At 38.6% G+C, this 26,697-nt stretch overlaps 1 protein-coding gene across 5 annotated transcripts in view; it reads left to right on the plus strand.

Moving 5' to 3' along the window:
- The window catches only part of WDFY4 (WDFY family member 4), a 136,835-nt gene that overhangs the window by 59,750 nt on the left and 50,388 nt on the right, over positions 1 to 26,697 (plus strand). For all 5 annotated transcript variants that reach the window (XM_090145167.1, XM_090145165.1, XM_031607713.2 and 2 more), the window contains 17 exons: positions 660 to 751; positions 1,716 to 1,815; positions 2,544 to 2,749; positions 3,359 to 3,528; positions 4,036 to 4,161; positions 4,553 to 4,714; positions 4,826 to 5,023; positions 6,270 to 6,387; positions 6,830 to 6,987; positions 7,408 to 7,646; positions 8,745 to 8,854; positions 9,684 to 9,875; positions 10,256 to 10,395; positions 23,089 to 23,166; positions 23,642 to 23,845; positions 24,647 to 24,698; positions 25,718 to 25,884. In XM_090145167.1, coding sequence (XP_090001293.1) covers positions 660 to 751; positions 1,716 to 1,815; positions 2,544 to 2,749; positions 3,359 to 3,528; positions 4,036 to 4,161; positions 4,553 to 4,714; positions 4,826 to 5,023; positions 6,270 to 6,387; positions 6,830 to 6,987; positions 7,408 to 7,646; positions 8,745 to 8,854; positions 9,684 to 9,875; positions 10,256 to 10,395; positions 23,089 to 23,166; positions 23,642 to 23,845; positions 24,647 to 24,698; positions 25,718 to 25,884 — 2,512 coding nt within the window. The remainder of the gene's footprint in view (positions 1 to 659; positions 752 to 1,715; positions 1,816 to 2,543; positions 2,750 to 3,358; positions 3,529 to 4,035; positions 4,162 to 4,552; positions 4,715 to 4,825; positions 5,024 to 6,269; positions 6,388 to 6,829; positions 6,988 to 7,407; positions 7,647 to 8,744; positions 8,855 to 9,683; positions 9,876 to 10,255; positions 10,396 to 23,088; positions 23,167 to 23,641; positions 23,846 to 24,646; positions 24,699 to 25,717; positions 25,885 to 26,697) is intronic.

Genomic DNA, 26,697 nt, shown 5'->3' on the forward strand with positions numbered 1-26,697 from the left:
GAGACTATAGCAGGCTCTCTACAGCACTGAAAGGTGCTGAGTTTTCTACTGCTCCCAGATTTTACACATTTGTTGGGCCATTCCTGCAGAACAAATGATATTCTATCCCTTAAGGAACACCTTAATCATGGGCAGGAGGTTATGCACCTGCACAAAATGTGTATGTCACATCTATCTGTATAACCACTTAACGCGTTAAGACAAGCTACTGATGAAAAGAAGTTGCCAGTTTTCCTCCCTGAGTAGCTGCTGAGGCTTTTCTGCTTTCTACTATACAATTGGAAACCAAATGCTAATGACAGTCACATCCGAATGTCCCAAGTTCAGAGTCTGTACCTGTCTCCAGCTTCATGTAAACAGAGTGCTTAACCCAGTATTGCCATCCTTAAAGTAAAAGACCTTTAAAATTAGGAGATAAAACCCACCTGCACAGTAGAATAGGCATTATTTACATTAGGTAAATATCTTTTTTGTTTACTTCCTAGGTTATAAACTTTTACCTTCCTATTTCAAGCTTGTTTCTGAAGCTGTTAGAATTTCTAGCAGTCATCATTAACATTCATTGTTAATGAACATTAGGGTATGTATGTTATCTCTAAGTAATTAGACAAATGTTTTTTATTCTGCTGACCAAAACTGCCGCCTTCTTTCTCTGGAAGGATTGGTTTGTTCCTTGTTTACACTTTGAAGCCCTCTTCTGTGGATGAAAATCAGTTATGCCTGGACAGTACAGCTGAGATGCCCAGTGAAGGTGAGGAACTACCTTTGGTGCATATGTTCTCATAGATGGCTGACAACATTCCCTCCTTCCTACAGCATGATGAACTCTAAATGTAACATGCTGCTGCCACCAGTGACAGGAAGAGATGCAGCTCAGACAACTGGCTGGCAAGGGACAGGCTACACTCATGTGACACAAAATTGTGGGGAAGAGTTGCATTGTTACAAAGTCCCAGTGTGAAGAATAATGGAGTGGTAGTCACAATATTTATGTGGGAAGGCCTGGTCTTTAGCAGGATGCTCCTCTCTGCTAAGCCACCTGTATTTTAACTGCTTTGTCCAGACCCTACACAGAGTGTTGGATTTCACAGATGCACACTGAAATGAAGGCCAATTACATTTAAATTGCTTCCAACATACTGGATGGGATAAAATTTCATTTGACATCCTACATTTTCTATGAATGACTTGCTACACCTGTAGCAGATAATTATACAGAGCTCTGCACCTACTAAATATATCCATTCATTTAAGTCTCCTATGTGTGGAGGAGCTTTCAAGCAACTGACTCTCCTTGCCTGTGATCTCTCAGTGTAGACTATATGGGTTATTGCACCTCTAAACAATATATGAAGCAGACACTGATAACTGTATTTTGTACCTATAGGCATCAGAGCTAGGAAATGAACGTCACTTCCTATTTACATTTTCCTCTCTAGTTAACTTGAGATTGCTTCCTATGGATTATTATTCCACATGTAGTTCAGATGAGTTTTAAGAAGCTCTAAAGACAAAACTTTTATGTAAGCAGTAGTAATTTCTAATTTTTGTATAAATTCTTATGTGTAAAATCTGATATTGGCATCTTCTTACTTTGTAAGAACTACTGGAAGTACTTCCATTGGGATAATGTAATGCAAACAAGGTTGTTCATCAAAGCAATGGAACGTGTGTTTAGTTTCTTCATTAGTCTTAATACTTTCTGATATTTACAGCCTTAAGCCAAACATCTGGAAAGACAATCTGGCTTCGAAACCAGTTACTGAAGATGCTGTTAGATGTAATTTGCTCAGCCAAAATTCATCTGTCCTCTGAGTAAGTAGAAAATTTGGGAGGTAAGAATGACTCCTCTGGACTTCCTCTTTTTTGATGTTTGGTCATGACAAAACACAATGATGTTGTGTGTTAGAAAAATGATAAGATCAGAGTGGATTCAGAATTGTTTTGGCAGTAATTTATCTGGGATTCATAGTCATCACCATTAAAAAAAAGTTTCAAGGTTTCTGAGTTTCTGAAAAAGATCTCTAAGGAATGCAGAGTTTGCTGTTTCATCATTACAAGAGTTGGAAAAATCTCAACTGTCTGTGAAAATCTAAAGTGAAATTAAAATCTCTTATCACAGTCATAAACATGCCATTATAGCTGTACCTTGAGTAAGTAAAAGGAGGATTGCTGGATGCTCTAACTGTGGATTTCCATTTGTTAACTTACACTGGACTTCAAAATTTAAACTGGAATTCTTAGTTTCCTAGGTTGAGAGACCTAGGTAATGTAGTTTATATCAGTTATTGATATGCATTCTCAGAAAGAACATCATGCTAATAGGCTTTTTGTAAAAAGAGGTTGAATTTAGTGAGAATGAAATGGCTTGAACTGCAAATGTCTTTAAATCTTCATCAGTCTGTGTTGCGGCAAAACTTGAATCAGAATTTTTCCAGAAAAACTTGGGTGTCAAAATTACTTAGAGGTGATTTTAAAAGTGAGGAAAATCTTATTTTTACCATATCTCTTTTCATATACTTCCATTTCTCTGTTTATTCCAGGGCACAAGAGGAGGCTTTTTTAGCTTTAGGGCCAGACTGGTTTCTGCTGTTCACGCAGAGCTACCTGCACTCTAGCACAGTTGTGCTAGGAATCAAGTTACTTCTGTACTTTCTACACAATCGTTTGCTGCTGAACAAGTTCAAGGAAGGGATAGTGGCTGGCCGCTGGCTGGAAAACAGCACTGCTGGATTGAGTATTCTAATGGGTATGTGTATGTTGGTTTAATGCTCCTGAAACAATCCCTTGATCAAACTCAGTAGCAGAATTCTTGTTAATCTGGCTAGACCAAGAACTGGTATTACTTTTCAGGGTGGGCTTATTCTAGTACCTCAGCTATTCTGTGGTGAAAGGTGGAAAGAACTGCTGCTTGGTTGCACTGGAGTTGTTGGCTTTTCTGATGAGAAGTTGCAGTGAGACTTTTTTTGTGCTTATAATCAAGCTACATCACAAGCCAGTAAAGAATTCAAATGTTGTGTGCTGAATCTTATCTTTCTTTAAGTTTTTTCAGCTTTCTTTTTTCTAAGTAGTTTTTATCAGCTTCTTCCCAGCTCAACAATAGATCTATGGTTAGGCAAGAATAAAGAGAAAAGAGGAAAAATTCAGGAACAGTCTTCTGTAACAAAAGTGGCAATGGAAAAAAATTGTTGCCTTTTAGTCTGAAGTAGTTTTGTGAACTTTTAATGTTGAGATGTAGCAGAGTTATAAGTGGCCCAGGGCACATACAAAGGAGGATAAAGTTGAGTCAGTAATCTTATTTCCAGCATGGCATTCATTTGTAGACACTTTCTCAGAATGTTTTCCTTTTCCTTTAAAGATAACTTAAAAACTCATCCTCTGGTACCTGACAGTGGCTCCATCTTGATTTTTGGGTTTTCTGTATTGCAAAAATGTCTGACTGATCATGTCCACATCCCTGAGATCTACTTGCTGGTGGCAGGGCTATTTCTGGCAACTCCATACAGCGAGCCACCTGAAGCAGCCAAGGTAAGAAAGAAGAACTGGACAAGCATGAAGCTGCTGTAACTTTACTACTTTGACATTCTATGGCTTTTTGTATGGCAGAATTTACAAAAAAGCTACCATACTTAGTTTTTGTGATAGTTAAAATCAGTCATTCACGCTTTAAGAATGAAGTAAGTTAAGTTTGATTTAAGGGAATGTGTTCAGAGCAGATTTCTTCAAGTCTTTTAATACCTAATGCACATTAGAAGGCAATTCAGATTAGTTTTCCTATCTGTTCTTATGTTGTCAGCACTCATTAAAATCTCAAAGTTAGTGGATTTGGGTACTTCTTCCTGGTGTCCTGAGAAGGCATAAGGCTTTCCACCCCACAAATAATGCCAAAGATGCCTTTCAGAAGGGGACAGTACATTAGTGTTAGATGTGAAGATGTGAATTGATGTTTTTTTTGTGATTTTTTTTTCCTTTGAGCAGGTGTTGTTCTTGATGTGTCATAAATCCAATCCCTTCTTAAATGTCTTCCTGATCTAGGGAGATCTTGACTCTATGTTGCAGTGGATCTTGCAGCAGCACGTTACAGAGAATGTCCTCAAAAATGGGTTGTGTGCAGAGGCAGCTGCTTTACTGCTAGAAATGGTTAGAGTCATTGTGGACAAGGTAAGACTTTGGTAGAAAGGAATATGTAAGGTGAATGGCATAATGAATTACGTGAGTGTTAGAGATTCATAGCAGTTCTGAGCCTAATTGTGAGCATGGACTTCAAAATGTTTGCATGTACATTTGATGTGGTAGGCTCATGTTAAAGAATTCTGAACATAGGGATTAGGGTTTTACTCCCAGCATCACCCATTTTGCTCATTCTTCATGATAAGAAAGGTTACATATCTTGATTGGGTAAATCTTCAGTCTGCAAGCTGGGAGCTAGGTATTTGCCTTTTCTGGCTTCCCTGTGATGGTGATGTTTGCTTAGGAATACCTGTGAAGGAGCAAAGATAAGCTTTATCTGAGTGTGGAATGCTGCCTTGACCAAATGCATGTTTGTCTTCAGCCCATTGCAGGTGCAGAAGTCTCCTGGGAGGTTGTCTATCCAGGGAATGTTATACAATTTCTGTGCTTGATCTATCACAGTTATACTCAGGACCCAGTGTGGCACTGTCCTGACTTCTTGAAAACTCTGGCTGTGGTTGCCTTCCATTCTGGACCACTCAAGGTATGTGAATGGGAGGCAGCACAAACCCTTCAGAAATATGTTGCTATGAAAATTAAGTTTCAAAGAAGGCTATAAATTAAAATCCCTTTCTTGTTCATCTGCATTTTCCAGGGAGGTTCTGAAGGTCTTTTGACTCCTGATGGTCCAGCAATTGCTGAAGGGAAAGGCTGTACTGATTCTTCTTCTCTCCCACTCCTCCCACATCCTGCCAAGAAACAAGTGTGGGATTTCATGCACATCCTCCTGGTGGACAGTCTTCTCAACATCCCAGCAAACAAACAAGGACATCCACTTGAGCTGCTTCTTGAGGTTTCTTTTGTAGTCCTCAGTCCTTTTTGCTGCTCTGCTTTGCGCTAGGGGTGGAAGGACAGAAGGCAATTAACATGCTAGTGGCCTAGTGAAGGGCTAAGAGTGACGAAGAGGTGTGTTCAGTGAGAAATGTCAGCAGCCCAGAACAAGGCTGGATCACAGCTCTTAGCATGCATAACTTTCTGGCAGATCTGGACAACATACTTAATGGAATTCCAACCTTAATTGCAAGGAAGAGACTTCTTTTTTACCTACTCTGCATTCATGTGAACTAAGAGAATGCTACCTCTAGACAACAGCAAATGCATTTTTCAGGAAAAACCTAACGTTAAAGTAAGGCATGGAAAATTTCCCTTTTCCTTAGTAATGCCTACATATCATTAGAACTACCCCTTGAATTCTGAGACCAAAAATTTTACATGAAGCATTCCTGTATACTGTTTTTTTTCCCCAGGCAATTTCTTTTCAGTACCCAAATAACCCCAAATCATCTGTCTTTCTTCTCTCTTAAAATAGACGAATAAAATCTGTAACAATTGAACCTTGGTTATGAATTCCAACCACTTAGAGCACTGGAAAGATTCAATCAGCTAATTGTCAATAGTCCAGATTCACTGAGGACTTAGAACAAGATTTCTTGAGGACCACATGTTCTTTGGTCACATTGGTAGCTTTTTATGAGCCTCCGTTCTACCCTTGTGCAAAACTGTTTGTGCTCAGTATGCAGAAGGGCATTGTGCTGGCTCTCTGTTAGAGTGTAGACCTATGTAAGATGTTCTGTTCTGCCAGATAGGGTGTGAGGGTCTGCTGCTACATCTGTTGTCTGTTAACTGTCCAGGAATGCACTTTTCACAGGCTTTCTATGAGAACTACTGTTTTGCTTTTGTATGCCAGTTCTCTGAATATGATGACAAAGATAACTTGTCACCTTGCATCAGCTTCTCATATACCCTCACCAAGGATTAAAGCATGGAAGTGAAATAGAGTTATTGTTCTTTCTGTGGTGTTTTTCTCCTTATCTTTCTAAAGCAGTGCCTAGGGTGTTAAGAGAGATGTTTGACAATGTAAGCCATCTCAGGTTATGCTGCTTCACTTGGAATCTCTTCTCATTACTGTGAGCAAAACTTTTACCAAACAAGGTCCAGTGAAATCAAAGGCCTTTGAGTAAAGGCTGAAAATGTATTTCAGAGTCTTAACTTTCTGGGTGTTTTACTGCTGTAGTAATGTGTACATGGTGACTATACAGGCTTCTCCAGAGGATGCCACCAGTGAGCAGAAGAAACATTTTCAGACAAAAGTCTTGCTTTCTGCTATGGATGTCTTCCATGTTATCAGCCAAGGCGAAGAGAAAACAAGATCAAGAAGTGAGTGAGATGCAGATCATTAGTTAGCTGACATTTGTTATTTAGCTGTAACTATTAGGCAGGCTTGGAAACAATATGTAGGACTCTATTCAACAATCTGGTTTGTGTATTTAATTCTGCCACAGACCAGATTGCATAAATTACTATAGTTTTATAACAAACCTTGTGTGCTTCTGGAAACAGCCCTGGTTAACTTAGATGTTGCTGCTCTACTTGCTGAGTCATTGGTGGGACCAGTCCTTCATGATAGCGTTTTAGTGAGATTGATTCTGTCCCTCCCAGTCTAATTAACTTTTTCTGCTAGATGTAGAGTTTTCTTAGATGTCCCACCTCTGAGTAATTGACATCAATCTGTTAAGACTCAGCTCTGATAGTCTCAGATCTCACATATTTAACATCTCAGCATGTTTTTGGGATAATCACCCTCTTGTATCCTCTCCAGGGAATAGTGATCTTCATAGCTCTTCAGAATCAACTGCACCTGTATCCATGATGAACATTACTTATTTTGCTCAGAAGCTGATTGAGAAAATGAACAGCAAAATGTTTGCTGCTGACTCCAAGCAAATCCTGCTCTTCATAGCCAAGCAGATTACAAGGGTGAGTCACATGTAAGACTTTTTCAAACCACTGTCAACATTTTCTGTTTCACTTTGTGGTGGTGATGCCACAGTTCTCAAGAAGATGGCTGCAATCTGCTTATTGTTGTTATTCCTGTTTTCTTGCATGAGCTCATTGTGGCTGTAAATGACAACAAGAGCTAGACCGTTAGCTCTTCTCCCTGTGCCACTGTCTGTTGCCTACATGTGTGTTACTGAATGAGAAAAAAATTACTCTTCCACAATTCAAGTGACTTCCACAGAATTACAAGAAGATTAAGTTTGTACCTAACCAACGGTCTGGGGAAATATTCCTGAAATAACTTTACAACAACTAAAAGAAGTGAAAGTAATGGATCCTTGGTGATGGGAGTTCTTTGAACAAGCCAAGTACGCTACTGTTTTTTTTTTATTTTCACAGGTCTTAGAAGCCCCTATTTCTCAAAAGGATGTTTTCCTCAGTACCATGTACAGCTGTTTAAACAGAGCCATCCTCTACTGCCTGTCCAGACCACAACAGTCACTTCCAGAACAGTTTAATGTCCTGAATGCTCTCAGTGTTCTACAGGAGCAGTGGGATATTATTTTTGCAACTTACAACTCAAGTAATAATTTCATTATCTGCCTAATGCACTGCCTTTGCCAACTGAATTCTGGCAGGTACAAATGTTTGTCTCAGTGTGATGTCTACTTAACTCTGTGCTATCATGTATAGCAGTGGGTACAGATGGGGACATCTTGCGGTGGTGCCTGCTTACAGTTGAAATAATATAGTATGTTACAAGTGCCTTCAGTAGGTCAGAACAAAGATCTAGGTGGTCGTGACTTCTAATTGTCTAATTCTGGCTCTTAGAGAAGAATGAGAACAGGGCAAATGCTAGGTGATGCTTCCCTGCTTGATTCTTTCAATCTCTAGTCTTCTCAGTTCATGAACTTCCTGTCCATTTGGGGTCTCTTGTTAGACTGCTTTAGATTTCTGTGATGGTCCATTTTACTTGCATGGATTTTAAGAAGGGTTGTGATCTTTTATTCTCCAGCTACTGGTAGCATTTCTGGATCCATGTACGAGTTGTCTGGTGGCTTTAAGAAGTTTGTTACATTTACTTTGAATATTACTGCTTATCTGAAATTCCTGGTGTTCTTTACCAACTGAAATTCTGGCACTCCACATCCTAACAACTATAATTCTTTTGGGCCAGAATATTCTTAACTGTAATAATACGTGATACTAGTAACAAGGTGCTAAAGTATGTGGCTTCGATGTGCTGAATGCTTTTGTAAACTGAATAAGTAGATCAGCTCTAGGATATAGCAGCACAGTGTTTACTGCATAATGGGAGATAACTCCAGCGAAGAAATTTAGAGCAAAGAGGTTGCGTACAAGATGCTCAGGAGAGATGCAGAAGAGGTGGATGTGCTTTGGCTACCTCAGAACAGTCCTGTGCTTTGGCTAACTGAGGTAAATGGTAGTTACAACTACACCATGGATTTGCAGGGATAAGACTGGATATGTAGGACATAATGATCTATAGGATCTTAATGAGAGCTCTGTAACTTGGAAAGCCAGACTGGCTGTCCTTTAGTTTCCATTTCCTGTAAATTCTGCAGTGTCATCTGATTAGTATTGTAAGCCATTGAGCCTGGGAATATTGACCTGCTACATGAGTCAGATAGGAGAGGATGAGTAGAAATCTCTCTAGCTTTTTTCATTGTTCTACGTCTCCTTTCCTCACATGCTCTCCTTTTCTTTTGCCATAGCTACCCAGAAGGTTTTGGGGTGGATGCAAAACCAAAACTGGCTTCATATCACCAAATTTTCCTTGCACCCAGTGAAGAAGAGATGGGCAGCCTGCCTACTCCAGATGATGGTAATTCATTACACATGCTGACTTCAGCTTACAGAGTAGGAAAGTGCCTGGCCTAGACAGCTATCCATAAAGCTTGTGCACATACTGCTGAATTCTCTCTTTAGAGTTTATAGGAGCTGCAAATCACATAGTGGAAAAGGATTCTTTATGCAATATATTTTAATTCCAAATTCATATTCCATGTCCTTGAGAATAACAGGCATGTTTGACAATCTTTTCATCAGATCATTACCGCTATCAGTGCACAGCTACATGCTAGTTATAGTTCTGATTCTTTTTTTCAGAATGCATATAGATTATCTGTTATACATAGGAAGAAGCATGTGGCTCTTTAGAGAAAAAAGTGAAAAATATATGGGCATGATTCACTGAGGAGGCTGTCAGTTGAAACTTACTGCAGAGGGATACTCCAAATTGGTCTGATTTGCAACAAAAGACAGCAGAACAGCTCAACACTTCCTTTTACAGCTCCTGCTGCTGTATCAGATTGTTTAATGACCTGGCACATTTGGATTGTTTCCTCCCACTATCTCTGACACTTGAGGAATCACATTTAGGTGCTTTAGGACTCCATGCGATAAGATCAAACTTCTGATGAGAAGTTTTCTGAGAGAGGAACCAGAAAGAATCATCTGTAGCTCTTACTCATTTCACTCAAGCAGCTGAGATGTGTTTTTTGTGTATTAGACTAAATAGTCTGGCTTTAAATGCGTGGAAGCAGTGAATAGAATGAACAACTTTACAGACTCCAGCAGTGTTTTTCCAACACTGATATTTTTGCTTGATGTGCTACTGATAAATTGATTCTTCATTCATATTATTGAATTAGTTCATCAGGAGATTCTGAGAACAATAGAAATCATCTGGAAGCAGCTCATCTCACAGAGGCGGCAGGCACTGGAGGACACTTACAACATGGATCTCTCTGTAAAAGGAAGTGACAGAGAAAGGGACATAAAGATAACTGAGATCACTCCTTTATGGGAAGAAATCATGGCAAAGGCTTGGCAAAATTTCCTAGGTATCTACTTTTTTATGTAATGCTCACTTTAGCAAGCAAAGGTATTGCAGTGAATACAGCACATAATGTAAAACTGCTGATTCCTTGGCTGTACTCATCTCATTTTCAGTAATTCACTACTGTGACTGTTTTCTATGTTGTCCTGCAAGAAAGATGTTCTTTGACAATTGTATCCCATTTAATTTAACAGTTTAATGGGGGGGGAGGTATTTGGGTGAAAAGTCATCTCAATAACAATTTTCTATTGCAAACCTCAGTAAGGCTTTTAAATATAGGCTTTCAATGTCCTTGCAGTAAAAGGTGTTCACTAGTGTAAGATGATACATTATACATGACCTTCCCAAAAGCTCAACTTCAACTTTTTCTTTTTGGGCTGACAGCATCTGAAAAGAGAGTTCTCCAGAATAAGTCAGTACTAGGCCTGTCTCAAAGCAAGCATAATTCCTGGAGTGAAAGCCTCTCTTCAGCTATGAGATTGATGCCTAGCCGAAATACAAAGGAAGTGACATGCAAATCTGAGGTAACATCTGCTTTTTGTCTTTCTGCCTCTGCTTTTTCTCTGGCATGGTTCTGGAGAATTTGTCTGGATTTGGAAGGCTTCTGGGTATGTCTCTTGAAATGTTCCTTTGGAAATAAGACACCCGTTGCTACTAAAGTTGCTTTCTTAACATTCAAGAATGAGAAAAGACAATTGAGTAATTTTTTCTGACCTCCTGGATATCAGTTGCCAGGAAGCTTTACTTCAGGTTTGCCTTTCAGTGAGTGAGGTGGGAGAAGGGCTAGAGCTTAACTTAATAAGCAATGTTGGGACTCTGTTTTCCCAGTAGCATTGGGAGCCTTCATGGGGACTGGACAGAGGTATCTACATGACCCTAATCATTTAGATCCTAGACCCTACTCATCTAGAGTTTGTTAGATCAGTCAGAGCAGCACTGACATACTGTGAAATAGCTTTAGACTAACAGATCATCTGCCCATGTATGGAATGATTATGTAGTTCACATAGGGTAAGAAAACATGATTTATCCTAGAAACGTTGTTTTGTATGATGTGTAGCTATTTTTGCTGGAAGAACTTTATGCATGTCCAGCATTTAGGAATTCATGCCTCTATAGAAAAGGAAGTTCAGAAGTTGTGCCTATAATGCTCCCACCTGGATTTGTTAATAGTGTTTCTGGTCATCTGTATAATCAATGAATACTAAGATGTTATAATTATGAAATAAACAGGAGAGTTAGGCAAAGCAGATTATAATAACAAAAAGAATAGATAGGATGCTTACCTGTACCCTGGGCTCACTTATGAAACTCCAGCACAGTGGGTGTCCAGAAGAGATCCTTCCCCACTGGTAGTCAGCTCTTAAATGGGTGTAGGAGAGGTGGAGCCAGGCTCCACCTCTTCCTGCAGTACAGGAGAATTGCCTTCACCTGTGCTCCTGTGGCTGACTCATTGCTCGCCTCAGGTGATCAATCAGAGGTTCAGGCTGTGATTCAGCAGTTCCCATACATCATCCATATGCTTTTCATATTCTTTCATGTACCTCCCATTTAGCGACTTAAATCCTGCTTGTCTGTTAGTTCTGTAGTGCTTTTAAGTAACTGAGGCATAATAATATCTGTAATTTTAAATCTAACTCTGATGTTCAAAAACTTTATAAGCTTTATAAATAAGTGAGTTTAAAAAGCAAGACAAAAAAAAAGTGAAAGGGAATAATGTATTTTTATGGTGGGAAGAGTAGAAAACAGAATAGCCAGGTAACAAACTAAAGACCAGGAGTCACTGAGATCTCCCTTCATGAGCTACTTATGTTGGCAATATTGATTTTTATTATGAGAGAGAGAGTGAAGTGTGAGAATGGTTGATCCAGAAAGATTTGCCCCACTTATGAGTGGGAACCTGGTATTTGTGTTTCTAGGCTATAACACTATATAATGCTTCATTTACCTGCTGTAGTCTTTTGTATGAGTCTTGGTGAATCCTACACTGCTAGCTATAAAATGAAGTACTATAAGAATTTAGGTTTTACTAAGTGTGATATGTAAGAAGTTATGATAGCCAGGGATATATTATTTGTAATGCTATAATAGTATCAAGCCATGGCTATTAATATGGTCATTGATCTAAAGAACTTAGGCAGCCTTAACATATAATGTGTTAATGATGTTGCTTTTGACTACTATGTAAAACTTGTCCTTAAGACATTGAAGACATTAGAAGAAAAGATCACAGAAAAAAATGTACTGTTCTCTCATTTCTTACCTAATGTTGAAGATTATAGATCCAAATCTTAGTTTTGTGTCAAGAGATAAGGAGAGCATATATAAAGCAAAGGTGGGTCTGGAGTGTACGCAGCATTTCTATTGCCAACCTCTATGTTCTTTATTCCATAGCAGAAGTGGTGCAGCTGGACTTGCTTTTCCATCTGTAAGCTTTTCCTTTGCACATGGAGAGAGAGACATTTCTGTGTTTTTTTGCTAGGTGATTGTCTAGAAAACCAGTTAGCTGTATGTGCTGGGGCTAGAGTAGCTATGGGGTGGGGAAGCACTGCATTAACAAACTATTCAGAGCTGTTTCAGTGGATCACCTTAGAATTTGGCATTCTCATCTTAATGCAGTGCAGAACATATCAAGGTCTTTTCTTCTGTTGAAGAGACTGTCTGCTACAGCACCAGCTAAAGGAGTTTGAATCCTCTAGCTCAAGTTGCAGCAGGCTGAAGCTTTATCTCCAGTGATCACTGCTTCATTTCAGGTGTATTGATGAGAGGCTATGATACCCAAGTAATGTGCCTGATGATAGTGCCTTGCTGAGCAGCAGTCTTTTTTTCAGTATGCCACAGCATCCTTCTCATTCCTTAAAATCATGTTGCTGCTTAGAGTGAGCAAGTTCTTCGCAGGTACATATGTAGACTGTGATGTCATACTGCAAGAGCATCGACTATTTGCCCTGGGGTCTGTTTAATTATTTTTTAAAATTAATTTTGATTATTACAGCTGATTACACCTCAGTGAGCAATGTAATTGATATTTGTAAATGTATCCCAAGGAACATTTTGTACAACATGCTTTCTGCTGTTGAAGGTTAAAGACTCCGTTATTGGTTTTTCCCTAAATATGCCCACATCATTAGTTCCTCCAGTGAAAAGGTTGCCATCTGGAAAAGGCAGCACAGAGACATTATTCAGGCACAAGTGCATGAAATTGGTGTTTCTGCATCTTCTGTCTCTCTTCTGCAAGGAAGCGGCTTGTAATTAAAGGAGCTGGGTCTGAAGGAAACATTACTCATCTGATGTTATTCCTTATCATGTCAAGGACTGACAGCTCCGTAGCTCTGATAAATTGTTCCTCTCATTGAGATGCAAAGCTACAGTTCCAAATATTGTTCTCCACTCTCCCTCTCTCTACTTCTCCCTCCAGCCAATATTTGAAAAAGATTGCTACGCTTTTCAGAGATAAAAATTTAAGGAGAAGAAAATATGGTTTTCCATAGACCTTTTCTTCATAAGAAAATAAAATATGGGTTTCTCTGTATCAAAATAAGCTGAGAGCACCAATTACATTTAAAGTAAATGAGATTCCCATCAAATGCGATTTATAAGCTTCCGCATATTTAATTTAATTGTATTCTGGATTAAGTTTTTTGGACTTGCAGAGTGTCTCTACATTGCTGTACCAGTATAGAAATGACTATAGGTTACAACTAGGGATTGATAGATGAAAATAGTCTCTTATTAATTTAGTGTCAAAATGTCTGTAATGGAAAATATGTAAATAATGTCAAAGAACACTTGGAACTTGATTCGGTGTTATATTATGGCCTCTTATATTATATGCATCTGTTGAAGGAAAAAGGTAATGATCATATAAAGGCTGAAGTTGGAAGGTATCCCTGGAGGTCATCTTGTTCATATCTGCTAGTCAAACAGCGTCACCCAGAGCAGATTGGCTGGGACCATGTCCAGATAGTTTCTGAGTGTCTCCAAGGACTTGAATTCCACAAGCACTCTGGCAACCTCAGTGCTCAGTCACATTCACAATAAGAAAGTGTTTCTTGATGTCCAAATGGCACATCCATTTGTTTGTGCCCATTATCCTGTCACTGGGTGCCACTTAAAGCACTGCCTTTTTGTTTACAGCCTAGCCTTCAGATATGCATCTGCACTATTAGACATTTTATACATATTGAGAATCCCTTGAACCTTCTCTTTTCTAGACAACATAGTCTCAGCTCTCCCTATTGTTCCTCATGTAAGAGAAGCTCAAACCCTTGCTTGTGTTAGTGATCCTTTGCAGGACTCCATCCTGCATCTCCATCTGTTTCTTCTACTGAGGATCCTCCAACTGGACGCAGTACTCTAGATGGAATATATTTACTGAGAGCTAAACACTGTTGTTCTTAAGTGAGAAAAATATTTGTGAATTTGAGAATGGTGTAGAAAGCCAGTCAAAATTTGAAAGCTTTGCACAGTACAGAGAGGAAGAAGGTGTTGATTAGCGAGTTGTTATTTGCATTCAATAAGGAGTCAGATTAAAGAACATGAAGCAGTAGTAACATTTGCTTGGATTTAGAACAAACCACTGGATAAAGGCAGGTGCTTCTTTAGCACTTACAAACTGTACAGGAGGGTTTTAACTTGTTTTGTACAGTGTCGAGACTGACTGACTTATCTGGAACAAATCACAACTACATCACAAATACAGAATTAGTCCTGCCTGGCTTTCTCCCTCCACCCCTCCATGAGTCCATCAAAAAAGACTGAGGCCTTCATTCTCTCCTGGCTGTTCATGTTGTTTCCCAGTTTTGGCTGCTGTACGTATACTGATTTTTGCATTACGTACAAAGGAATGTGGAGAAATTACCTGTTAGAAGCTAAAATTCTTAGATCATTCGCAAACTATTGGGCCACACATTCGTGTGCAGATATCTGTATTTCAGAGGGTAGTTTTAGACAGAAATGTTTAATGTTGAACTGGAAGGCTGATGTGCATCTCCAGACTTTTGCTGGGGCAGAGAATAGTTGGGCCCCTGCACATAACGTGAATATTAACACTCAACATGCTGCCAGTGACTTTTTTGGTATCTGTGAGAAAGAAACGTTATCTCCATGTGATGGATGTGAACTTAGGGACTTGGCCACAATCATCCAAAATGTAAAGCTCGTCATTTTGTTCAGCTGCCTGTAGTGGGTCAGTGCCTTCCAACACTAGCTGCTTTTTTCCTGTATTGTTACAGCCTCCTTCATTAAATGACTGTAGTAGGAGTAGTGAAGAACAGAGAGGGATTGGACAAAATGAACTTAAAAATGTATGTGTAATAGATGGATACAGGGAGGGGCACACTTAACAGTTCATGGTAGGTGAAATAAAAATTTTAAAAAAATTCTGAAACATAATCACAATTATTATTTAAGCAAATATTTTTCTTTTCAGTCACTCTGTTAGTCTTCTACTAGCTTTTCAAGTTAACTGAGTTAAAACAAGCATACATAATGGTATTTCTTAGAAAAGTGCATTACTTGTGTAACATTTTTGTCTTCATAATAGAAGGATAATTAACATCACTAATTATCTAATTAAGTTCATTAACCATCTACCAACAGTGCACTGTGAAGTTGACATTATGTTCTACTGTCAACAAATGCTTTGATTTCTTAGGAAGTAATTAAAATGTAAATTAGCATGTCATTAAATGCACAAGGGAAGATTGGAATCAAATATTCATTTCAAACTGCTCATAGCACACATTTTTAGTTCAGTGAAAGCAGGCACTTTGCTATTAATGATGTATATTAAACAATTTCCATTATAATATTATTGTCTTGTTTAATAACTGGCTCAAAGCTAAATTACAGTATGCTGCAGCAAGCTGGAAAAGTTTCTTTAACTTTGAACAAAGAATTTTTTATGTCCTTTTAAGCAGTTATTTGATGTACTGTTCATTTATCAATTTCAAATACTTTGAAAATCATAAAGAAATATCCCAAGAGGTCAACAGGTTAGACAACAGCTGAATGAAAACAAAAAATACAGGGCTATGTAATTTTATGTAATACAAATCATAGAAATTTCTGGAATATTTGGAACTAATTTCCACTATTTAATAGAGAAGTCAGAATATAAAGATAGTATAATGGTGAATACAAATCATTAGGCTGTCTCCCCCGCAGTCCTTCCCCCTAAAAAGCCAACAGCAATTGCTACAGGAGGTGGTGTGTCACAGCACAATTCACAGTAGGGAATCTATCCTAGAAACATTTTTCCTTTCTTGATTTATAGCAGCTACAGTTCATCTAAAACCTGTAACACAAGATCCATTACCCTTCCAAAACTTCTTACTGGCAACTATTCCAAGGGAATTTTTCAATGTTTTTTACACTGTTGTCCTATGACGGTGAAGTCCCAAGTTCCTTAATTTAATTACACATACGTGAAAAAATTTTGTTGTTGTTTCCTTCATCTTTTTATTCCTATTTTGATTTTATTTTTCCTTTCAAGCTCATCTGGTTCAAGTTTAAGCGTGGATATGGAATTTCAGCCCAAGGAGATTAATGCCTAAAGCTGGTAGCATTGAAATCTCACCTTTCAAGAGCTGCTGGATGCAGAGTTTTATTTTCACATAACAGAGATCGTGCCAATTGAATGGTGTGAATGTGGATGAAAAAAAGTTTTTTATTTTGGTACAGAGAAGCCCTAGAAACAGATGCTAGGCATTGAGACAGAATTATTTTTTTTCTCTGCTGAATATATGGAAAGAAAAATCATTTTCTATATTTCTTGGTTCAAAGGCATCCATTTTCTTCAGGAGTTTTGATGCAACGTTTCATAATAATTTCAGGAGAATTATTTGATTTAAATTGCTTTACACAGGGATTTCTAAATCATTTTATTTTTTTATTGAAAATCTTTAAAAGGAGAAGAATTATGACCAACTTTTCCACGAGTTACGAGTTTATATGCAGGCAGTAGTATAAAGTATACATAGGAGTTCAGGTAGTGAGAATATTAAGTTTCTATCAGAGCAGGGTTTGGAAAGAGCTGAGAGTGTAACTGGGTGGTGGTACATGCAAGAGAAGAACTGGAAATCAGCAGAGGTCCTAGAACTCTCTGCAGGATGATCTTAAATATGATCTTAAATGTTTCTCCTGAATGAGGGCATAGGTTTCCTACCTGTGCCATCACTCCATGTTCTTCTTGCCCTTGTTAGCCAAGTTAAAGATAAAGCTTTGTTGCACTTGTCTGTGCTCCATTCACACTTTCTGTTGCAGAGTATCATGTGGAATACAGGATTGTTCTGCAGGCAGTAAAAAGCTATAGAATTATCATATCACCTTTATTTATGTGCCATTTTATAAAACAGATAATTTTGGAAGTTAGGCGAAAGAGGTTTCTTTGTGTTCTGGACCCTGAACTAAGCCTATACTAGTGTTGCAGTATTGCTGAAGCCTCGCCTTTCAGTGCTCACTACCTCTTCTGTAACAGGAGGGAAACTGTGCTCAAGAGGTTGAGTGAATTATCTCTAAGTCACAGAAGGTATTCTCAAAGACAGGAATAAAGAACACCTTACATTGTGCTTTTTTGCTATTAGGAAGTAACTTTTAACTGTTCTGACAGGAATTCATATCTTCAGTAGTATCAGCTGTTGAAAAGGTATGTGTGTGCACACTTGTATACATACTACACATAGTTGCTATAGAAGTAGGGCAGTCTCTGTGCTGCCAAAGTGTAACTGATGATAAAGTGTAGGAATCTCATCACGTGTACCCTGTAGTTTGGGTTTATCCTCTTGAAACTCATCACTCATGTGTGGGTATGTTTATGGTGCACTGAAATACGGAGGTTTTTCTCATTAAGTTTGCTATTCCCCAACCAACTGGCGATGCCAGGAATCCGTCCATGATCCTTAGGAGCAGTTGGCAGTGTGCATTAGCCTCCTAGCGGGTTGAGGCATGAAGCTCACATGCCACTCTTAACTGCTGGAACTACAGTCTGTTGAAAAGCTAAATGAATTTTGGCAAAGTAACAATAAAATCCACATGGCAATAACAATTTTGTGATTCAAAAGAGTGCAAACAGTCCTCAGTGTGAAGAGTATGTGCCAAGGACTAGGACAAGCTACTCTTTGATCTGCTAAGAAAAACATTTGCCTTAGTATAATGCTTGCTACCTGATGTAGCAACAAATTCTCTTCTTAAGTAGTTAACCTACTCACTTCCCAGTGCATGGTCTGTTCCTTGAAAATAGTTGAGTCACAGGATGGGTGGTTTGTTTGCTTCGGATATCTGGCCTCTGATTCACCATGTTAGATGTAGAAGTGTTGCTTGACTTAGCTTTCGTTGGAAAGGCCTTTGTCTTCTGTAGCTGAGTCCCAAAGAGCCAGTGAACTGAAGACTTCAGCTGGCTTTAGTAATTAATTGTGACACTTGGATGCTTCTCGGTAATGCTCTGGATGCTAACTGGAATCCTCTGCTTCTAAGGCTGATTTATTTTCTGTGATCTAGCAGGAAAAGTCCAGAAGTATTCAGATTTAGTTGTGTATTTTTGGTGAAGGGGAAGAAGTTCTGGTTAGATTAGTGGAAAAAGGATGAGTATGAGAAATGAAGTGAATACTACAAGATAGCATTTGTATTTTGGAAGAGTTTAGCTTCAAAACTTAGTTGTTGCCAATCTAGCTCTGTAGCTATATAATAGCATTTCAGGAATTTTCTGTTAAAACAATTACTGGCTTTAGATATGGCTACAGTTGACTGAAGTAAAACTGAACTTTATAAAATCACATTTCTTTGAGTTCTGTGTCATTAAAAATGTATTTCTCTGATTCAAGATGGGATGAATGGTTGAAACATTAAACTTGCAATAATTTCATGTGTTTTTTGCCTTTCTAATGATGCTTGTTTTCTGTATACTGGCTTTAACAATCATTGCCCATAGAGGTTTTAAGCCTGCTTAACTGTCACATCTAAGGTTTCCAGGCATTTGTTACATACCATATTTATATCTTAATGCTTGGATTTACAGTGACATCTGTGCCTCACTTTAGTAGCAGAAAAGTCATATGTAAAAAAAATTGTGCAATTTTGTTAATATTTTGACTGTTCTGCTCTTGCACAGTCTGATAATATCACTGAATAGATTCTTACCTGGAGACCTCCATTACTTTATTTATTAAGAGGATTGTTCCATACTTTTTTTTGTACCTTTGTGTTCTGTGATGAATCAGCCTGTAATTCACAAAAGAAAGCCTCAAAGCATGGAACTCCTATGATGTAATTTTTTTTTCTTTTTTTTTAAGAATGAATTGTGGCATATATGGAATCTGCATCATGCTTTTTGAGTTTATTATGGAAAGCCTGAATACTGATGGACTGCAGCAGTGTTAAGTGATATGTGTGTGTGTATGTATGCATACATACACACACTAATAATGTAGGCAGTTCACCTATGAAAATAATAAAAGAAAGTATAGACATAAAATATTCTAAAGCTCAGTAAAGAATTGTTAATTTGGAAGTCATACCTCAATTGTTTTTGTGTTTTTTGTTTTTTTTTTTCCCAGCCATTTCTCATTGCATGATGTCCTTCAGTTGTTTTTGTTGAAAGAAATGATAGAAAACTACTCACTGGACATTTTTAGGATGATAATTTTCTCTTTTCCAGCATTTTTCTCCCTGTTGGTTATACTGTTTCTCAACGCTAATTATTTTTGTTTTTATTTGTATGATGTCTCCATGCTGCAAGAGGAGGAAAAATGGCTTTGGCTTCCAGTTGTTCATTTGGTGGTTGTGTTGTGGTTTTCTTGTTGCCTGTTTTGTTGTGGTGGTAGTGGTGTTGTTTTTTTTTTTGTTTGTTTGTTTTTTGAGAGAGAGAGAGCTTGTAAATTCCATAATCTTTTCAAGCTGTTTGTATATCTGGAGAATGTGAGGCAGCAAGATGACCTGATTGTACTTCAGTGTACGTGCCTAGGGCTGCAAAGTAGAGGAGTTGCTATAAGGAAGACTTAAAGCATGATACCACCCTAAGCATGGCCTTTAGGTCTGATCTTCCTTAGCATACTGGTCATGTTTCCCTCCTTCAGATTTGCTTTTCCATATAGAAAACACAAACCTTATTATGTCACACAGTACTAACAATTACCAAAGCCAGTACCTCTCTTTTTGTTCAAAATAAATATTAAACTGTGGCACTGTTGCATTAAATCTGCTGTGTAGAGTTGTCATTTTAAGGGGTAGCCACCTGTAATGTATGATTTCAGTTGTCTTTAAAACAGAAGCTGCTTATTCATTAGGAAGCTATGGCAAATAATCACTCATCAATCATTGCTATATATTTTAATTGTTTTGAACAAACACTGAATGACAGCCTAGTCTATGTGCTGTAGTTTATTGGATATATTTTAAAGTTGGTTTTTGTTTCTTTTCCTAGTAACAGTGATCTCCAATTTTGTTAGCTGTTCATTTTTATAACCAGATAGTTTTCTTTCAGAGGTGATCACTGGAGATGTGTTCATCTGGTTAAAGATGTCTAGTTATTATTAATTTGGAAGTCAGAGTGGTTTTCTACTGGCCTCATGTGACAAGAAGTTTTTCCTTCTTAGAACCCTACATGTGTTCCAAAGAGCAGGGGCTGGGGCAGCAAAGTCGGTGAGAGTCTTTGGAGCATGGGCTTTGACCTAAGGGGTCTGATCGATGACCATGACTGAAGTACAAGCTATGTGCAACTTTGAAACAGCTGCCAGTAGGGCTCCAGCTCTGCTTGAATAGCCTGTGGGTATCTGAAATGGCTGCTAATACATGAAGGAATTGCTCATCTACTCTGAATGGCTTTTACCCTATGTCCACAAAAAACTGGGGTCTCTGCTCTCTTCCTGCACCAAGCCTGGCTCAACAGCACAGAGATGCTGTTGCTTAGTAGGTCAGCCTTTATGGGAGTTTTATATGAATTATGGAATACTTTTGTGAGGCCACAACTGTGATTACAGGTTTAATGATGCTTTAAACAAACAAAAATGTAATGACTTTCATTAGTGTAAAACAGGAGCTTCCTGCAGGGAAACACCAATAAATGTGACTTCGCGGCAGGGGTACAGACCTGGCTGGCAGCCAGCAGTAATAGGCACACCACATAGACCTTGTGTGTTAACTTAATTATAGCACAGTGCAAGCAGCAGTCAGACAGTTTGCTGTGAGGAATCACTGCCAGCATGGCACAGAGTCCATGCATTTAAAAGTTACCCATCTGATCCATGACTTTAGGTAGTAAGGATATGGAATTTCCACAGCCAGTTTAGACTTGGACTGTGACTCACAGCAATCTGAATCTTTTACTTTTGTTAGAAACCCATCTAGTGGTACAAGAGGCTCTCTAACCTATCCTATACAATCTCTGAATGGGTTCTGTCAGACATGGCAGCCTGTAGTTGTAAAAGGGTAGAATATTTTTCTAGGGAATACCCTGTCAAACAGGAGGTGTTTTTTTTTACTTAAAAACAATAAGATGATGAACTCATCCCAGCACCTACTTACTGGCAGTCACAGGGCAAGATACTGAACAAGGAGAGATATGGATGGAGCAACAATCTTTGTTGGCATAGAGAAGTCTCTTACAACACTGGAGAGACATCTCATGAGTGCAGGAGAGTCTATTAAAGTCAAACTCTGAGCTGTTTCTTTAGTGGCCTTCATGAGATAAGGTGAAACAAGCCAGCAGCTTACTCAGCAGCGTCTTGGTGCTTCAACTGTATATACTGTCTTTCAGTGTGCTGTGTGTCTTTGATCAGGCAATGGATACCATGACAACAAACACTTCTTGTTTCAAGTCCTTGGGACCCAATATTTCCTAGGTTGCTAGGAAAAAGAGTAGCGCCGACCTGGCATTTTCAAAGCTTGGAAGATTGTCTTTGAGTGAAACTTAGAACAGGAATTTGATGAATTAGTACAACAGGAAATACCCCAGGTTTTATTTTGCTGCAATTCAGATGATACTAGTTTGGCCCATGATACATTTTATTAAGTTTAATTTTTTTCATTCCAGAAGGGACGCTTAGATAGGAAGTATGGTTTGAAATTCTCTGGTTTGTGTTCTGTATAGGTCTCTGCTGTGAGTGTTGGATCTTGTGATCCAACATTTATAAAGATGTAGGTTTTGATGGAATAGATATGAAGATAATCCAACTCACTTCATTTCCCTGTTCCCTGAGTTTAAGAATCCCACCACAATGGACCACTTAACCTGTATAGTTCTGTGAGGTTTGTATTCTATTCTCTGTTACGTGATTGGAGAGGTAGAGATTTAAAGCAATTGCATATCTTGCAGAAAGCCATATAACTATCTATCTGCGAAGTCCAGAGTATAGCTTGTAACCTCCTGACAGCAGTGCATCAGTCTTGTGCTTAAATAGAGACCTTCAGTTTGAGAAGTTCTTTCAAATAACAAATGAAATACATGAGCGATGATGCACCTTCACTGTTCTGTTAGTCTAGTGCATTCTGGAAGGGAAGATGGCCAGGAAATTCTGTCAGACTGCTTTGGAATGTGTGTTTTCAGAAATACCTGGGTGGTGATGGAGATCAGGGCTGTGTAGTGAAGCAGACGGTTACTGTGAGTGCCTTTTTGCACTAGCACAGCTCTACTATCTTCCAGTTGTAGAGCTAGCTGAGAGATCTGTGTCACATTCCCAATAAGTAGTGTATTTATAGTGAAAATCACTTGTTGCCAACTGGACTCAGGCTCCTAAATATAAAAAATATTTTTAGGACCAGTTGGTTTCCTGTCTGCAGAAAGATGACATGGCTCATTCCTTTGTCTGCACTTTCTGCTTATGCAGCAAGGAGCAGACATATAATTAGAAATCTTGGATTGTTACCTCACTTGGAATATCAACAACAGATAATTGTCTTTTGTACTATTTGCAGTACTGTTTCAGCTCCTAAAGAAGAAACCTTACAATTTCATGTAATGTTTTCATTCTCCTTCTTGAGTAATTCCACTAATGACCCTTGTTAAGATCATGGATGTGTTCAGCTTCCTGAAGTAAGCGTGCAGCTTACTTGCAGATATTTGCCTCATCTCTATACTGACTGAAGAGCTGTCAAGCTCACAAACACAGGCCATAGTCCCTAATTATTCTTGTTAAAGAGATAGTAAGTAATTCCTGCTTCTGCCACTCACAGTTTACTTGCATCTCCACATATTGTCATATGTTCTGATGTTCTTTTCCTAGGGATTTGTGTCCTGTATGGAACGGTACCGAAGAACTGGGCAGGAGCTGTATGCCTCTTTGTACAGGAATCATGTACAGGTAAACATAGCAATATTTTTCATGTTCTTCCTCACCTTCTTTCCAGAAGTATGTGTTTAGATTTATGCCAGAATTATCGGGAGCACAATATACTTCTGGGACTTTCAGACTTTGCTTTCACTGAGTGTAGTTTTGTTGCTGTTACACATGAAGATTGGCCAGGAAAAGAAATTGAGTGAATAAGTCCTGTGATGCTGCCTTCCTGGCTCACTGCTTCTGAGCTGGCAATCTAATGGAAACAGCTATTCTTAATGAAACTGAAGTTTGCTACACTCTTTTATTTGTTGCTGTATCTGACTAGTAGCATTTCTTACAGTACTTTTTCAGTGATCAACTGGTCCTGAATTTGCTGGGTCTGTAGCAGCCTACAGTGATGCCATTCAGCAGATTGGTCCCTCTGAATTTGGGGTGGTGCTGTCACCGAACGGGAGGAAGGAAGCACGTAGCAATAACACAAAGTGGTTCTGTCCTACAGATGCTGCAGTGTGGTTACAGCAAAGCAGCTAAGGACTGGATGGTACATGAGGAGCAGCTCTTCCACGGACGAGGACCATGGGGAGTTGCCTCACAGTCCTTAAAGCCACGATGGATTCTTGATTGTTACGAAGGGCCTTCACGAATGAGGAGAAGGATTCAGCAGGCAAGCAACCGAGCAACAGTGATGCGCATGAAGAGTGAGGTAGCTTTTACAGGAAGTGCACAAATTCTGTAGCAACTGCTGATTAATTTATATTTCCCTCTTTCCTCTGATTCTCCTCACCTGATTTACCAATTTGCTTTGCTATGCATATGGAATCCAATGAGTGGTCTTTTTCCAGGAGGCGGTAACAACAATTGCAATGTATTTAGCAGCCACAGAATGATTTTCCATCTTTTCTGATGTGAAATATTCCCAGATAAATGAGAGTGTAACCTAGGACATTTTTTTGCTTGCAATATCCCAAAGGTACAGTATTTCGGAATGTATCCAGCAGAGTCTTTAAGCATGCTAAGGCTGCTAAAATTGGTGGATGATTTAAAAAAAAAAAAAAAAAAAAAAAAGCTAAAATGGTTTGAACTAGGCATTGAACTGTATATGCTGGGCATTTAGTACTGTCTGTCTCCATAGTGTCTAAGTGCCAAATTCTATCAATCAGAAGATGAAACAATTAAAATGTCAAGAGGTTCCCATCTTAAAGGCATTTTCAGCTTTTATTTGAAGTTATAATTCTGACAGTCTTCTGCAGACTGAACTGCATCATTTTATCCTATAAAAGGCCTCGTGGAGGGTCATCTTTGAAAAAGCAATATACTTTTCCTTAATTGTTGACATTTATTCTTACATCTAATTCTTCCTTTAGGTTCTTTAAAATGCATTTATTTGAATTTCCAAGGCACTTACTTGCAACATGGTTCTAAATCTGTGTTTTGCTCTGCAGCGAGGTTTTGAGTTATGTTTACCTGACAGCATATTCTGTTGTAATATCTAGTCTCTTTTTAGGTTCTCCTAGCAAACAGAAATGAAACAACCTCTACTGCTGAAGTGGATTCAGGTAACCACTTAGGGCTAAATTACATTGTGGTAGTTGGTAGCCACAAAGAGAGCTGGAGATGGAGGTGGAGCTCTGATTTAGAATTTAGTCTTGGGAAAAATAGTGTTCTGGGCTAAAAAGCACTGGTACAATTTTTTTTTTGGCAGTATATAAACATTTCATTTCTTTATGTTGCCACCAGAAAGGTCTGAAAGCAAAAATGCTAAATAGAAATGAAGGCTTTTTTGCTTTCCTGCGTATCTGAGAAGTTCCCAATGGCTTAACCTCAGAAGGAAAAGTGTGTAGCTGTTCCCCTGATTTTGTAGATACTTCAGTTCTACTTCTAAAATAGTTTTAAAACCAGGTGATAAATGGCTTAGGGAAGTGGTAAAGGAAATTTGACTTTCCAAAGATGAGGACAGAACGATGGAGAAATTGCCAAAAAAAAATAGCTTCTAAAATTGTTTTTGTGTTCAAAATAGAACCAGGCTTTTCAAAATATGACGGTTGCCAACATATTTCATTTTTCCAGGCCGGGTTTTCTGTTACATGAGATATTAAAATAATTTAAAAAAGAACAGACTTGTGAAATACAGTACAGAAGCTGATAATTTTTTTAGAGGTGGAGAAAACTGAGAGGGAACTCTGTGTTCAGAAATGTCAGCTCAGTCTTAAGGCTGTGGATTTCAGCCACTGCTATGATTGCTGCAAGTCAAGCTTCTTGTATACCCTGTTGAGTATAAGGGGCTATCATATATAATTTTTGAATCTTGTTGTTGGGTCGTCTTATTGTTGAATAATGTTAGAATTTTCAGTAATTTCAGGAATTTCCTGAATCATGATGAGTGCGGACCTGGTTTTAGTTGAAATGTGTATCACACTTTAGCAGTCACACACTTCTTGACTTTTTTTGTTGTCTTTTGGCAGATAAACACTGCAATTTCCCAAGGTAGAACAGATTGCGCAAATGTCTAAATTGCCAGTGCTTTTGCTGTCATCCGACTGCCACTAAAACTGCAATCTCTTTCTTACTGATATAGGAGATCTGATGTTAAATGGAGCAGAAAAGGAGAGGGATGAGAAAGGATTGGACTGTAACCAGCTAACATTCTTCCCTGCTCTGCATGAAAGTTTCCATTCAGAAGACTTCTTGGAACTGTGTGTGGAGAGACAAATTATACTGCAGGAGTTTGCAGAGAATGAAAAGGTAGTAAAGATGGGCTAGAAAATGTTCTGAGTTGGTATTACAGAGGGTGAATTGGATGTGAAGGCCTACCTTCAGTTTTTGGTTCAGGTGAACTCAGTCTACACTAGAGTAAACATCAGTATATGTTGATTTAGAGCACTTGCAATTTCCCAGCCACTGTACAAAACTCTTACATAAACCTATTCTTGAAGAGCTTTTAACACTAATTCTGTCAAGTAAACAAAGATTTCAGGCATGTGACAAAGGTATTCGGGTACCTAGGAGAAAATAGTGTCTCAATTTGCCTGAGACATGGTAAACTGTGCAAACCTGAGATTTCTGTTCGACTTCGCTATCTTTGCTCAAGCCCAGAGCAGTGTCTGGATCCAATTTATCATCCCTGTAAAGATATGCCAGTTTTGTATAGATGCTAGTTCACTGATGTTTATAATCACTTTCTGCTGAATACTAGTAAATGTTTTCTTTGTCCCTTCACACACCTTTTTCTTCTACACCTTCTCCTGAATACTGGACAGATTCTACCCCCCTGAGGCCTTAGAGACCTAGCAACCTGCCCTCCACTTTTGGCATAGTTGCCACAATGGTGTCTTCAGGCCAAATCTTTGATGTTGGATATATGCTGCACAAAGCTATTTTCCCCAGAATTGTGAGAAATTTTGTCACAAAGAGCAGAGCTGACTTCATTCTCTCTTCTACTGTGTACCTCTTACTTCCAGTGGCAAATTGCCTCAGGAGTTAGCATCCCATAGTGAGAGCTGGTGGTTAGACTCACTCAGCTGTTACAGTGCTGTGTGACGCTTGCACCTAGATACA

This window comes from Phasianus colchicus, chromosome 8 (genome assembly GCF_987193195.1).
Source record: "Phasianus colchicus chromosome 8, bPhaCol1.hap1.1, whole genome shotgun sequence".
NCBI lineage: Eukaryota > Metazoa > Chordata > Aves > Galliformes > Phasianidae > Phasianus > Phasianus colchicus.